At 41.1% G+C, this 16046-nt stretch overlaps 1 protein-coding gene across 1 annotated transcript in view; it reads right to left on the reverse strand.

The window, feature by feature from the left end:
- Nucleotides 1-16046, reverse strand: part of atrxl (ATRX chromatin remodeler, like) — a 34172-nt gene that overhangs the window by 12247 nt on the left and 5879 nt on the right. The window contains exons 6-17 of the mRNA XM_083782844.1: nt 15862-15972; nt 11285-11391; nt 10619-10686; nt 8615-10533; nt 6635-6701; nt 3634-3785; nt 2521-2691; nt 2319-2424; nt 2003-2093; nt 1426-1599; nt 632-776; nt 116-225 (exon numbers count right to left, since the gene is read on the reverse strand). Coding sequence (XP_083638970.1) covers nt 116-225; nt 632-776; nt 1426-1599; nt 2003-2093; nt 2319-2424; nt 2521-2691; nt 3634-3785; nt 6635-6701; nt 8615-10533; nt 10619-10686; nt 11285-11391; nt 15862-15972 — 3221 coding nt within the window. The remainder of the gene's footprint in view (nt 1-115; nt 226-631; nt 777-1425; nt 1600-2002; nt 2094-2318; nt 2425-2520; nt 2692-3633; nt 3786-6634; nt 6702-8614; nt 10534-10618; nt 10687-11284; nt 11392-15861; nt 15973-16046) is intronic.

A 16046-nucleotide genomic window follows, 5' to 3' on the forward strand; every position in this document is an offset into this window, starting at 1 on the left:
GAACACAATTCAAGACTAACAAAATGTGAAACATTGTAGCCAAATACAGTGCAGATTAAGGTACATGGGATGTGTGACTGCTCTACGAGTACAGATGTTTCTTCTTCTGTCACACCTGAAGAGTCTTCCCCAGGCCCATGCAGTGTGCCAGTATACATCCCGATCCAGGGGTGGAATTGGCCTTCTTCACAGACTCACAACAAGAGTCCCAGATAAACTGGACACCTGTAGTGAAATGAAGCCAAATGCTGTTGACAGTTACTTGTACATGAACATCAATGGTGAATGCTATTGGCCAAAACACAGGGAAATATAATCACAAGAAGCACTTAAGTTTAGTACATTTTAGGGCTTTCACTTCTAGTGATTTTTACTTTGAGGCCTTTTTTCTCTCATCAACTAGCCAACTAGTACCAACAAGGTCGATTTTCTAGTCGACTAGTTGCTTAGTACATTTATCGTCACACAATGTTTGTCCGTACTTATGTATGTAAGGCAAATATCCAACATTTAGACACAATCTACATTCAAGCTTTTAGTTGAGTTGAGCTTGTTTTCATGAATGCGACTGACATTCATAGTGTGTAGAATGACACAGTATTCATATACATAAGTCAGAGAATTGACTAACCATCAACCTGGTGAGGCTTCAGCCTAGTCACCAGGTTCCGGTGAACCTGAACAATGGGTTCCTTAGTGGTGCTATCCTGGTCCAAGACCAGCTTGGTGGTGACGGGACATGTCACCTGCGACACTTCATCTTCTATAACGATCACCTGGAAGACAATGGTGCAGTTTAAGTAAGAGTAAACCACGAATACATACAACACACACTGAAAGCAGGGTTCTGTGCAGAATGGTAGTATCCCCAGCAGCATGGCAAAAGTTGTCATTGAATGCTTTCATGGATATGGCAAAAGTACCACTTGTCCTAGCCTTCTTATTTCCTAGATTAGAACGTGAGATTCTGGAACATGTCCTGAAAGTGTATCCAGTCACTGTGGGTGGATAGTGCATACCTGGCAATATTAACCCAATTTGGGTCGGGTACCCCTATTGGTGTTTTAAGCATTAATTTAAACTTTAGTTGTTGAAAACTAGCAGATCTACAAGCTCATAGCGCGGCACTCTCGGTGCTGCGCTATGAGCTTGTAGATGTTCTTTTAGAGCGAACGTTTTAACTCAAATCTTTGCTTCTGGGGGGGGGGGGGGGGGGGTCCTTGACATTAAATAGTTTGAGAACCACTGACATAGAAACATAACTGTGAGGATTTAGAAGACATTTGTAGAATGTAAGTTAGGTCTAAATGGGTAAATATATACTAGAGTCAAGTGTGGCTGTAGTGTAGATAGTGTAGCCGCTAGTGTTGTGCGCACATGTTTTACGATTTTAGAACAGTGAAAGCCAAATCCGTCTTTGCATACCTCTCTCAGGGCCTCCCTCTGCTGTTCTCTATCTGCCAGGCGTTGACGTCTCTCCTCTTCCTCCCTCAGTGCGTCTTGGGTCTCAGCACGAAGGTGTTGATCGTTGATGATCCTGCGGATCTTTTTGCGACCCTTTGGTGTGCCTTTAAGGTCTCCCTCTTCATCTGCCTCATCCTGTTAAGTACAAAATGATATACTGTATTAGCAAGCCCTTCCAAAAAGACAATATGACGGCTTCCAAACAACCAATGAGCAGTAGCGCTGCAGGAGGTTCTCGCTTTACGGATAAACATAAACAGCAACTAGAAAAAGTGTTGATCACATGACTATGGAGTGTATACCGAATTGCGTGATGTATGGATAAAATGTGTACACGTAATCTACAGAAATGTGTTTTGCCAAAATTGGCCTCATGGTGGCGCTATATCAGGCCGTTGGCATGGATGGGGCCAACAGTGACAGAGATTAGCTGGGAACGGACGGACAGACGGACACACACACACACGGACGGACAGAGTGCAAAAAACATACTCTCTCCCCATGACTTTGGCCTGGAGACAATAATGGTTCCCAGTACCTTTTCGTCACTGGAGTCTGACAACACAATACAGGGTGGTGGTTTTTTCTGTAGATAACTCCGAACTGCTTCCTTCTCCACTCTGGTGGATCTGAGGAAATGCAAAGGCAACACAAAGAAAGACATTACACTTAATCCAGAGAGATCATATTGCACAATCCTGTCAACCTGTCCAAAGCAGAGGCTGATATATGCTGCATCAATTGAAAGGACATATGATTTATGGTCCAATTTTTTAAAACTGATCTGGTGTGTTTTCGTAAGGTTATACAAGCTTGCATGTGCCAGTTTCGCAAAGACTTTTATTTGAAATTACCTTTTTGACTTCTCTTCATTGCCATCATCCTCTGATGCACTGAGCTCTTCGCTGACACCAGACTCCTCTAGCTCTGCCTGGCTATTGTCACTACCACTCCACAAATCTTATATTCAAGAGAAATGCAGAAACTGTTAAGACATCCAGTGTTCTCTCAACTGATAATCGGTCATTGTTAAGAGGCTTCCTTGCTCTACATTACCTTGGCTCCTGACTCTTCTTTTCCTCAATCTCTTCTCTTTATCCGTTACTCCTGGAGTCTTATCAGCTGCCGTCTCTTCATCGAGGGTGAGTTTGTGACGCAGTAGGTGGTGCCTGCCTCTCGGAACGTCAGAATTGTCTGATGATTCCGAGGTCAAGCTTGAGTCTTCCCCTGCAGGAAAACATTGATTATTAGGCAGTGGAGAGCATCATTTCCTGATTAAATCTGGCTGAGAAAAATTAAAATAAACTACTTAAACCCCATTACAAAAACATATATTTATTTTTCTCTACACCACAGGTTGGCAGACTATGTGGGTACGTCAGAGCTTGAGCACCCATGCAGAAAACAGGAACACAAATTGGCCCCCCAGCTTCCCTCACTGTCGTTTTGTCACGTAGTCACACCTTTATGGGGGTGGTGGGGGGCTGGGGCCACTGGAGGGTGGGCGATACACAATGGGGAAAGCTAGACTCAATCACCTTGCTCTGCTAAACTGTCATTGGACATGGGTGTCATAGCTAAAGACGCTCAGCTGTGAGGAGAAATACCTTCCTCATGCAATGAATGGTACGTGAATAAGCGACCGCCACACTTACGCTACAATAGACATTCAATAATTCTTTACTCTACTGCCGACTTCATTACTACCGTTATGGTGCTGAAATGTTGAAAACAGACGATGAAACAAGTCATGAGTGAATCATGTGTTTGTTGTGAACTGGGGGCCAGTTTCTGCTGGTTTCGCAATTTAAAAAAATTAAAGTGATAATGCATGTGTAATTGCGTATAATGAAATGCCCAAACTAGGGACACCAGCTTTAATTAAAGTGGTTAATGAATGTATGGTTTCAGACGAGAAAATATGTCACATCATCTCACGTCACAATGTAGATGGCCGAATGTGGATTGAGATGCACTCAGCATCCATCTAAAATCAATGAATGTGCACATCTATCGAGAAGGAAAGTATGCATTAAATAGCTGAATTTGAGGTTCGTTGCTAATACTAGGGGGGTGGCAATTGCCATGCCTTGAGTACCCAAATAACACCCCTGAGTCATCTGTTGTATTTGAGACACACGGTGAACAATTTGCTAAAGACTGACTTACCATTCTCATCTCTGTTGTCATCCTGTTTTTCTTTAAATTGCTTGTCACCATCAGACTCAGATTCATCTTCCAGTGTCTCCTCATCTGAAGAGAAATCTTCCCCAGAAGAGTAGTTGGCTGTGATTTGGGCCATGAGCATTTTCTTAGCAATTCTTTTAGAAGCAGGGGAAGAGAAGGAGAAAAGGTACCTGAGGTTCATTTCATAAGCAATATGTTGTCTCCAGATATGTACCATCAACAGAAGAATTTACAAAAATGCGTAGTAGCTTTTCTAGAAAGACTGCTAAAATGGGACAACCAAAGGGGCTCTTTAGTCTCATTTGGTCTGCAAGTTTGAAATTGTGCGAGTAAATTCTAGCAATATTTTCTAATAACCAGGGGGAATATTCTGTTGAACTGATATAAGCGCTGCAAACCAATCACTTACAACTCAAAACGGTACAAACTGGATCAAATCAGACAGACACTGGAATGTTTACATTTATTACAATTTCTCAAATATAATGAATTAACTAAAAAGCTATAGTAAAGTAGGTACTTAAAGTAAAAACATCAAATTAAACATTGTGGATAGAACACCTATAAAAGGTAAATCGCAATTTGGGTGCAAGCTGTTCCCAATATAATGATATCCAACTGTACAGAAAGTGTTTCCCCAAAATAAAGATATGGGCCTATTTCACTTTTTAAAAAGCTTGTCATTTCATCATCTACTCAAGATTTTGAACACCCCAGACAGTTTTTAAGTTGCTCGATTCAATATTTAAGATATTTGATATTCCTTTTAGCTGCCCTGCCCCCTTCCGGGGAAATGAGAAGAATAAGGATCTACCGGTATATTAAAAACATATATTAAAACATACTCTCTCCCCATGCCTTCGGCCTGGTGGAGAAAAACAAATATATTATGAAAAATAATTAATGGGCACCAATGGGTATTAGGACATTACCAGAAAGTAAGGACGGGTGTTTGATGAATCTAACATGGTTAAAATAGAGTTTAAAGTTACACTGGCTTTGTATAGGAAGGGGGTTGGGCAGCTAAAATGAATATCTAAATACTGAATAGAGCAACAAAACCTGGTTCCTCCCTAATATAAGGCAGTAGTATTGAGTAGTCAGACAGCTGCATAAGCCTAGGCCCTTATCTCAAGTGTTTCAGCTTGGAAGAGTTGTGGAAACATAAGGAAGCGAAAGAAAAAATAACACATTGCAGAAGAAAAACTCTACATCACTGCCACACAGACATTAGGAAGGACTGAATTCATGAGAAAATGTCGACATTTTGAGTCACAACATGGATTTTCCATTAAAGCGTACAAAGACAATTAAAAAAGTGTTACAGTAAAAAAACAAAAAAGCCAACACAACTGTTTACTAGTTTACCCAGCAATAAAGGCTCAGAAAATGTATTATTTTGTATAGTGCAGTGTCCATTCGGAACGCGTGTCTGTTCGGAACCAGACGATCGCTTGGCCCCCAGAAATGCTGCTTGCAGCGTTCATTTCGAGAACAGCACATCTGATCCAACTTCCCATTCAACATCGTACTCACTAACGGTAACCCACTCCAAAGTGTGAAGTTGAACCAATGAAAGGTTCTCAAGATATGCGAAGGATAGAAAGGTCCCATAAAGCAGAAATCAGAAAATGTAATTGCTGATGAACAGAATAATAAATAAAACAAGGATGTCATACTCTTGTTTAATAACATGAAAGGCAACCTACATTATAGTTTAATTACAGTATCTGGGAAAATAACAGTGCCAAAAGGAAAAGGTGAAAGTTATTTTATTAAAAAGATTTTCTTCACTTTCAGAATTACTTGATCAGGAAAATGACTTCCCAATGAATACCTTACAAACACGTGCATTTGTAAATATCAAAAAGAAAACAAATGTGTTCAGTAGAGCAGAGCCCACTGTGTTTAAGGGCAACTTCAATGACCCTTAACCTGAATCCTACCATTCTATTGAGAGGACATGAATGCATTGTCGGGAAAATACGTTAGCCTCTCTATGGATATGCATGTCCTCTTCACAGTAGAACAATATGATGCAGTTTTAAATCAAATAGTTTTTGTGTTTGAACTAAAACGCAGAAGCAACAAAAATGTCAAAAGTATTGAAGGAAGCAGATGCACAAGTACATCGAACCCTTCTTAAATTCGTATAGTGAATGTTAATGCAACTTTATGCACTTTTAATGCAAGTGTCTGCAAACAAGCTGTAATAAAAATAAAGTACTTTCATAATTAACCAATGATCTACTCTCAAATGTAACCATACAGCTTTCTTTTATGCATATATAATAGTACAGCTCAGTAGGAGACTAACATTTAAAGATTATTTTTAAGCATTCATGATTTATTGAAATGAAAGACAGGAAATTGAGAGCAGAAGAAGAGATGACATGTAAGAGGCTCTGAGGCAGAAAACGAAACCAGGACATTTCAGTTATGTGGACTGCGCTTAACTAGCTTGGCTCACTTCTCTGTTATAAGAGACCAAATTTCAAAACAGTCTAAACATAGACAAATGTTACTGGCGATAAACTTAAAATATATCTTTGTATGTTGAGTTACAAAAATATCAAACACATGTGCTTAATTTGTTCTCCAAGGCTATCTAGCGCAAGTAATATGCTCATGGACCGGAATCCTTATATTAACTTGTATACAGTCAATGCCAAATTAATTCCAAAAGAATCTTATCCCAAGAAAACCTTCAAATGACATGTTGGCCAAACATTCAGGCAAGACAGGCTAAGCAAGATTAGTAGAGGATCGAGCTCAGATTCATAAAGTGTTTAGTGCACATAACACTGTACATTACCGCTGGTAGACCGCTGGTCTACTGCAGCTACGTTTTGGTCGCAACTGGGACTGGCGTGTCTCGATGACGGGACCGACACCAGATTTAACACAGGATTTGAGGTTCTTAGGCGTTCTCCCACATTTAGAGTGTGTTACAAATGTTAAGTCCTGTCTTTTTGAGCCATACCTATTTTCAGGGTCATCATCTTCCTCTGCTGCCCAAGAGGGCCCAGAATGGGACTGCTCCTCATCCCCTGGAGTACAAACAAAATGGAACAGTGAGCAAGTTGTACACGTCACATATTCCCATTTTGTCATGACCAAAGATTTAACAGACACTTGAGTGTCTCACTCAGAACAACCCGTTTTCATTAACCAAAATGCATGACTAGAATTAAGCCACATGGATTAATTTTCTCTCCAAAGACTCAAAAACTATCGTCGTTATGTTTTCTCCATTTTCCCCCAGGATAAATCTGGTATGGTACTTTCGATCCTTTCCCCTCACAGGCTCACACCCACGGTAGCGCAGTAGCCACAGCCTCTCAAAAAACAAATATATATATATACACACACAGACTTTCGCTATTCACCAAAACAAGACAGGTTTAAGATGTTAAAACCTCGCATCCAAAATACACTATTTGGCCAGAAAATAAAATATATCACCGGAAGAACTAAATCAGCCCTGTCTGAACTGAGTGGTGCTGTACTACTGTACTATACTGTAGAAGCCCTCCTCCCTGGCCTCTGTGTGCGCGTGCGAGACGTAATGGCTGCTAAAAACTCAGCTTCCCATCATGCACCTGCATGTGCACAGTATGAAGCTCAACAGCACCACTTTGTCACCTGTTGGTACATACATGGGCAACTGGCGGCGCAAGGGCCCCACCTTCACTTAATGTGGCCCTCAGGTTAATATCGCAATACTGATATATTATTGATTTCAGCTGTTACAACTCCAAAAAAAAGTCTAAAATACTAGCTTAATTAGTATTCAAATGTTGTCTTTTTTATGTCCAATGTAGCCTATTTATAAAGTTAGCATAACTATAATTAAATGCAAAATGTTACGATTTAAACATGGCAAAAATAATACAAGATTAAAATTCATATATAGCTGATCAAAACGTGTCACAGTGTGGCACGTTTTGAGCTTGTCAATCAGCTATTTTTGCTATGACAATTGCAATGTGGCCCTATGGAGTGAGTGTGGAAATATAGTGGCCCTCTCCATCGTCAAAGTTGCCACCCCTGCCCTAAACAGTCAGAGGGGCCCTAAACATAGGCTGTGCATTGGAGTGCCTGCACCACTCAAAAAGCTGTTTTAGTTAATCCACGCCCTCTACAGATCTTGTCAATAGAAAAGTCCCATTGACCAGATATTTGTGAAATATTTGTGAATTTGTGTGAAATATTTTCTTTTCTAGACTAAAGGTAGCCTGGCTCCAGCCCTGAATCGCTACCATTAAAATAATATTTCCTGGCGATTCAGAAGAATAATGAGGTGAAAATTCAGGGTAGACAAAAGGTGTAATTTAGACAAGACGTGGTGGGGTTCCAAGTGTTCCCACTAAGGATAGTAAGCTTTCAACTCCTCTAAACAGTCTTTGTTTTGGTCAGAAGCCAAAGTATTATTATTATTTTTACAACCACCGAGAGGCTGCTCTACCAGCTGGTGCACGCACCGGCTTGAAAGTAACATAGCATTAAGGAAAACTCCGTCTAACGCTATGTACCAGAGCTATTAACATAAAGTAAGTAAGCAACCATTTCACCTTTGCATTGATCCGTCTGTGATTGCACTGATCTGTACCATGTAACTTTTACCATTCACAGACTCAAAGAAGTTTCAAAGCTTAATACATGTATTTGTTGAGTGACTGCCCCTCCCAGACAAAAAATTAAAAAGGTATACTAGTAAATTTCATGACACTAGTACTACTAGTATATTCATGCTCTGATGAAGACAGACTACGCCTGAAAGGTTTACATGTTTTGTTTGGCCAAAATAATTTGGTGAGTGCCCTTTAGAAGCAGTGTTTTTTAAAGCACTCACATTTAATAATCCCAATACAGAGTATGAGATTAAAAAAGAATGTTAGAGAGACAATTTGCCTGACATGTGGTTAATTATATTCGTGCAGATAGGTAAAGAAAGGTTCACCGGATGACTGATGATGGAATGTCGCTGCTCCCTGCAAGGACACGTCCTCTAGGATTGGCTTTATCTTCTGGACATCTGTATCACTCTCAGAATCCAAGTCCACGTCGGGTTCCTCATCACTCGATGAGGCAGAGGTGTCCATTTCCTTCTCCTGCGACCTGGTTACATTTTTAGACTTCCTGGTTTGTCGTCTACCCTCCTTTGAGTCATGTCTCTTCATCAAGCAAGACCGGATTTTATTCCGGTCTTTCATTTCATTCTGCACATTTTTGTCATCACTAGAGGAATCTGTGCCTCTCTGAACCTTGGCTCTTCGGTCACCCCCGTCGGATTCAGAGGAACAATCCGCAACTTTGCGTTTGCGGTGAAGCCTCTCTGGTGGGGTCCTAGTGAGCGCAAAGAGACATTTCTTTGTCACTTGTGTTGATCCCTTCTCGTCGTCATCGGTCTGGGGATCGTCAGAGCTGTGTGCCATGGCTGACCGCTGAAGTAGAACAGCAGGAACTTCATCTGAATCAGAGTCCTCTCTCAGTCTGCTAAACCCTTCATCCTCGGCCTCGTTGGCTGTCTTTGTGGTAGGGCTGTCCTCGGGATCTGAATCACTGTCACTGTTAACAGCTGAAAGGGAGGGATTGGTCTTCACGTCACTTGGTCGACGCAAAGGTGTAGTCTTCACTCGAGGAGATCGTCTGTTTTTATGTTCTTCTTCAACATGTGAAGTATCCTTGGCTCCTGTGCCGATTTCACATTTTCTCTCTTCATCAGCTTGAATATTTCCAACACGTTTCTCTCCATCCACAACGTGGTTGTCTTCCTTCTCCTGCCTCAGGTGCATTTCTGTGTCAGTCTCCTCTCCCTGCTGCCCCCTCCTGTGCATGGCTGCCTCCGTCTCCCCTTCCGTTTCCTTCCCCGTGTGCATTTCTAAATCAGTCTTCAGTTCCCTTTTTTGAGTGGCTGCCTCTGTCTCTTCTTTTCCCCCCCTCCTGTGTGGTGCTGCCTCGGTCTCCTCTTCCTGCTCCATGTGAATGACTGCCTCGGTCGTTGGGCTATTAGAAGGCTTTTGTTCCATAGGCACTAGTTTCACAACTAGTTTCTTAGTCAAGTCGAGGTCAGCGGGAATCTGGAGATCTTTTCTGGGTCTCCCCCTTCTGCGACTTGATTGTGAATGTGCAGCTCTCTCATGTAAGGACAACCTTACATCTTCTGAGTCAGAATCGTGATCGTCCACATGTTCAGCAGCCAACTTTCGTAACTCTTTCATGCATGCATCATCGGAATCGCCGAGTTCGGCTCCTACATTCTGTATATCAAAGTCCTCATTAAGCAAGCTTTCCCAAGAGTCCGATATACCCAAGTCACTGAACTCCTCCTTAAGACCTTCCTCCAGTGCGTTGTAGGTTTTACGCAGGCCTTTCAGCACAGAGAGGAAAGACTTCAGATGGAGAAGTCTAACGCCAGCCGGTTGCTTGGCCTTTGAATCACTTTGAATGAAATTCACAAATGATCTGTTTATCGTGTTCGTCGAGTCCATCAAGTACTTGGCCTGTTTGGTGAGCTCCTTTGGGATCGAAAGCATGTTGTAGTTGAACACCACATTGCCGTCCATGCCACTGTGGTCCCACTTATCTAAGGCAATGTTTTCGGGAAGCTTTGTCAACATGTGATAAAGTTCAGACTGCTCCTGCGCTGGACGGTTCTTTTTGCGCTGCTGTTGCCAGAGATCTTCCATATTGTCGAGAACGCGGTCACAGGCCACTACCAGGTCAAGTAGAGGCTCTGGGCTGCAGACGTAGCAGTACCATTTGCTCTCCAAAATGCCCGATAGTTCCTTCCTCCCCAGATTTCTTAAAATGCACTTCTTACAAAAGGCATTACTACAGTAGTCGCAACAGATCAAGTTGCCTCCTTCTGCACACCATCTGTATGAAGAGAAAATAGAAAGACTTAACAACTTAATTTTATGTGGCAGTATGTTATTGAAAATGGTAAATACAACCATCATACCTGCACTGTTCATCCATCCCGTCTCCATCCTTACTAATGTCATCACTTGAATAATACCTGATACAAGACTGACGAAGAACAAAACATACGGTAAACACTATTAAAACTCACCAATAGACAGAATACATTTTACATTACAATGACTGTAATGTTTACAAGTTCAAAGTTTGATCACAAGCTAAACAAGGCAATTATTCAAAAGAAAAAAAGACAAATTCCAGTAAGAACATCTTCATGTTCATATCAAATTATTAAGGATGCGCCGATAGCGTCCGAAAAGATCGGCATCGATCTCAAAATAACTCTTTATCCCATTTTGGGCAGGAACCCCTTTTGATGTTTTAAACATTATGTTATAATTTATTTTCAGATTTTCAGAGTTCATAGCGCACCACCGAGTGGTGCGCTACGAGCTTGTAGGTCTGCTATTTTTTAAAGATTGTGAAAATATTTATTTCAGAAAACTGGGGGATTTAGAAGATTTTTTTTTAATTTCGAGGTCAGGCCTAAATGGGTTATATCTGTGATTATTTTCACATATTGAAGATGCAATAATAATGTGACCATCAAGGCTACAAGCCATGGTGGGATCATTCACCAAACGATGCCACAGTATATGGCAGTCCAAATAATTGCAGTGCTAAAAAGGCTTATGAAGAGGCTTACCTTGCATACAAGTACTTTGAGAACTGGATGACGATACAAAGCGTCTTTCTGGAAGTGGTTAACTTGACGGCCACAAGCGGTACAGTTTATAATTTGCTGTTGTGCACCTACAAAAAAACACAATGCTTTCATTAGCCAAGAAAAATTGGTTACTCGTTTGTCAGAATTGTATTGAGAGGATGGCCCCTTGAGATGCTCGTTTTAGAGGGGGGTCCTATACACAAAACTACAACATTACAGCAGTGCAAGTACACAGTACTAAAGACACAAAGGTGCAACATGACATACAGTACAAACACATGAGACATACTGACAACACATACATGTACAGTTTGAGCGCAGTACTTTCATCCGACAGAGCATTGGTCCGAACGACAACCTACCTCCTCCCTCACCCTAACCCTAACTTCCCCCGGGGCAGACACCTAAACCTAACCGCAACCCTCTCCCGACCCGCAGCGCACCTCGGAGCAATGCTCTGTCGGATGATAGTATGTATGCCTCCCTTCTTCCCTTCTCCAACCCACATTCCTGCTACTGTACTATTACCTGTATCAAAGTTAGAATTAAACACTGTGTGCAAACAGTGTTAGAAGCATGAACAGGTTGTTTGGAGATGCCGACAACCCGATATAGATATCGCTGTTGGGCGTCGGGTCGGGACGTCTAGGATCGTTTCTAACTCCGACCGAGCAAGCTCAGTCGGGCTCCGACGTCCGTATAGATTCCGTATAGAGTGGACCTCTCGACTGCTAATGATGTAGCCATGGATCACTCAACGCTCGTGATGTTTCTGCCAGGGCTACTACTGGTGCTGCAAAAGCAAGCCTAAATAACCCATTTAGGCCTGACCTCAACATTTTAAAGAATTATTCTAAATCCTCCAGTTTTCTGAAATAAATATTTTCACGATTTAAAAGAAATAGCAGACCTGCAAGCTCGTAGCGCGCCACTCGGTGGCGCGCTATGAGCTTGTATGAGCTTGTAGATCTGCTATTTTTCAATAGCTAAATTATAACATAATGTTTAAAACACCAAAAGGGGTTCCCACCCCAAAATGGGATAAGCCAGAGACATTTGCCCGTCACACATTTGAACTACGGTAGATAAATTACCATATTCTCAATCTCAACTTTACAACCAATCGATCAACATTTGAAATCCAAAGCAAAGCTAGCACAAAAATTTATATAATATTTTGGCCCGAGACCGAGTTGAGTATTGCCAGATTCTTCTGCGAGTGAAATAAGTGACCAGTGTCTATGAAAACATGTTTCACCACTACGCCACTACATTCAAAAAAATAATCTTTCCTGAAAGCAAGCCCACCTAACCAATGTACTTCAGAAACGAGCTCAAACTAGAGCAACCCGCAACTATGAATATTTACAAGCAACTTTACATGAAAACAAGCCCAAAGTCACTTAAGCAGACATGGCAGGCTGTTGCAGACCAGACCAGTGCTGCAGACTACTGCCACCTTCTGCTGTGGTCATCGGATTTCATCAACCCATTTTTGACGGGAACCCCTTTTGGTGTTTTAAACATTACGTTACAATTTAGCTATTGAAAAATAGCAGATCTACAAGCTCATAGCGTGCCACCGAGTGGCACGCTACGAGCTTGTAAGTCTGCTATTTTTGAAAAATCGTGAAAATATGTCACAAATCTTTGAATATACCGGTATATTCTTTCAGAGCCAACGTTTTTAAGTCAAATCTTTGCTTCTGAGGGGTTCCTGGAACAACATATTTTCGAATGGGGGTTGGTGGCCAATTACATATTATTTTTGGGGTTCTTGACATGAAATATGGAGCACAGAAACATCTTTCAGAAAACTGTCAGAATTTAGAAGACATTTTTAAAAGTTCGACGTCAGGCCTAAATGGGTTAAGGCATGCACAAAGCGACAGCGGCTGACAGTTTGTGCTGGAAATAAATGCCAGTCTGCTGTAGTCTGAAGTAGTCTGTAAAAGTGTATAGTAGTAGTCGGTAGGGCTGCACGATTTTACCTTTTTCTCTGAAACCTCGATTTCGTTTTTTTTTAAATGCAAACAAATGTGAATTTCCTATTGGAAAAAAGTCCAAACCTTAAAAGGATCCCTGGCTAATAAGACAAATATGCCTTAAAACATTATACTTGCTCTCTATGAATATTTTCTTTTTCATGAATAGAGAATCTTTGCTCCCATCGCAGGTTGATGATATATATCTGCCCTGCGCAGATGGAAGCACTAAGGCTATGGACCAGAGCTAGTCCAGCCCTATGGAATGCATATGCTAATAAAAACAACTTAATACTTCCTAAGAATAATAGCATCAAAGCAATATTTAAATACTTTTTATTAGCATGTGCATTACATACATTCCCTGGGGCTGGACCACACATGGACTACTAGACATATGTCATATGACATATGAAAGATTCTCCATTTATGAAAGAAATAAAAAATATTTAAGGTGTGTTTATTTTTTTGATATAGAGGGCAAGTATAGTGTTTTAAGGCATATTTGTCTGGCCAGGGATCCTTTTAAACAAAGAAAGATAAATCCCCTTTGGGATTAAACAAGTAAAATATGTCCAAATTAATTATTTAAAAAGACATTTAGGGAAGAAAATCGCCAATTTAATGTTTAGGTGCCCACTCTTCCTGCACCCTTGCAATGTGAAATTCCACTGAATCTGTAGGCCTAATCGTTTTACATTTTGATTATGTCTCATAATGATTATGACATTTGATTATGTCATATGGGCCACATCCTTTTTCAACTTGTGACAGCCAGCTTGTGTACTGTAAAGGCAAAGGTTTCTGAACGTCTCATTCTCCATTTTTACACGTGCTGAAAATACTAGCTCACAACGTGTTGCGGAGGCGACGTTGTGAGCTTGCAGATCAGCATGCCGATGCAACAGGTCGTACGGCGAAACATAAGACAGGCTTCCCTTGTGTTTTTAGCCGAGGCGACGTACACAGTCAACACAGAGTCAGACACACATGGCTATTGGCTCCTCGATGCAAAATAAACAGGTTTGGTGGAGTCACCTTCACACTAGTGAAATACTTTGCATTAGCTTCCTGCTGCAGTCTTTCCTTTCTGTATAATCCCTGCACTTGAAAATATACTACAGACAGTGGTAGGGGTGAATCTGGCTTGCCAGATATTATTGATCACAGGCCGGCGGCCGCCTATTGCAAACAACTATCCTAAGTCTTCAAATGGGAGACCTGATAACATTTGAATTCAGTAGCCTATCATTTCTCATCTTGTAAAGGAAGATTGCGTGTTCCTTTTTTGCGCCCCAGTTGTTTGAGCTACAGTAAAAGCAGTGTACTGCGCACTTATTCTATTCACACAATTCTAAAAAACAAGTGTACAGCTTGAAGAGAAATTCAACAAGACGCACAGCAGATAAATGAATCGGTGTATGCAACTGCAGAATGGCATGACCACTTAAAACATTATCTTGAATTATTTTTAGTCCCAGAGATAGCAGATACCGTAATCCTCTAATAATATCCTCCAATGAAAAGCCATGCCTCTATTAATTACCGGGGGTGGCATTGAATGAAGCATTCAAGAACCGACTTCCTTTATTAGTTATTTATTTGTATTTGTTTTAAGTGGGCGTCGCTACCCGTCAGTGCCTGACTTTATGTCGGCGAGCACATCACAACAACAATAAACAATAATCCGAACGGAGACACAAGTTTTGGTGTTCAGTTAAGAGGAGTGGAGCATTCGGGAGAGAAAGCCACTAAGCACTTTTCATGGCTGCGGACAATAAAACTAATAAGAGCAGCAGTCTAACTGGAGGGGGGAGAAGGAGATGGAGTAAACAGTGTATAAATGCCTCCTTTCAATAAAAGCCTGGTATCAAATACAATCGAGACGAATAAAAGCCCAGGTTACTAAGAGAATTTACATAGCAACACACAGCCACTCTCACATACAGATAGCAGATTAAGACACAGGCCGGCTATAGTAATGTCAGTAAAGCATGTTGAATTCAATTGAGTTGAAACAGAGATGCTGAAAGAAGGAATATGCCCTTCCTTGCTTGCCTTACTGGATTCTATGTTTACAGTGTTCTTACACATTTTCCATGTTTTCCAGGCAAACTTCAACACAGACCAGTGGCAGGGCACGAACCGGGGGCCTAGGGCTCCGGTCAACTAAGTATATAAATGATTTTAAAATCAAACCATTACTACTAGGTACTGCAACTTATGCAAATCGATTAACCAATTAAGCCTGATGTATTGGGGCATATTTATGTGAAATGTGACTTGTCATCTCACATTATACTGTAAATTGCAACACTAGATTTCAAGAAGTCAATGTCATTACAGGCTGTAATATGATAATGCTCTAAATGCTATAATTGTTATAGTGCTCTCAATCCTATCATGGTCGTTGTGTTTGGAAAACTGGAACAACCACACTAAAAGGTCCCTACACGCGGATTTTTAGTGGCGTTTCCGAAAAACGCGTCCAGTGTGCAACCACCTTAAATATTTATGACAACTTGCTACAAATTAGCAAATTACAGCAGCGTTAATTCATCAATAGCTTACCTCCACGTCTCCTTGGAAAATCGCGGTGACCAGATTTCCGACTACGAAACTCCGGACCTCTGAAGTCGTCTCTTACTTGACACACTGCTTCAGGTTTTACCAAAACAGTTCCTATGTGAAGAAAACCCCGACAGTGAAATCTCAAGCTACTTTCAGTTGCAGACTTCAGTAAATGTAAATTTCTT

The sequence above is a fragment of the Protomyctophum parallelum genome (genome assembly GCF_964188405.1).
Source record: "Protomyctophum parallelum genome assembly, chromosome: 1".
Classification (NCBI taxonomy): Eukaryota; Metazoa; Chordata; class Actinopteri; order Myctophiformes; family Myctophidae; genus Protomyctophum; species Protomyctophum parallelum.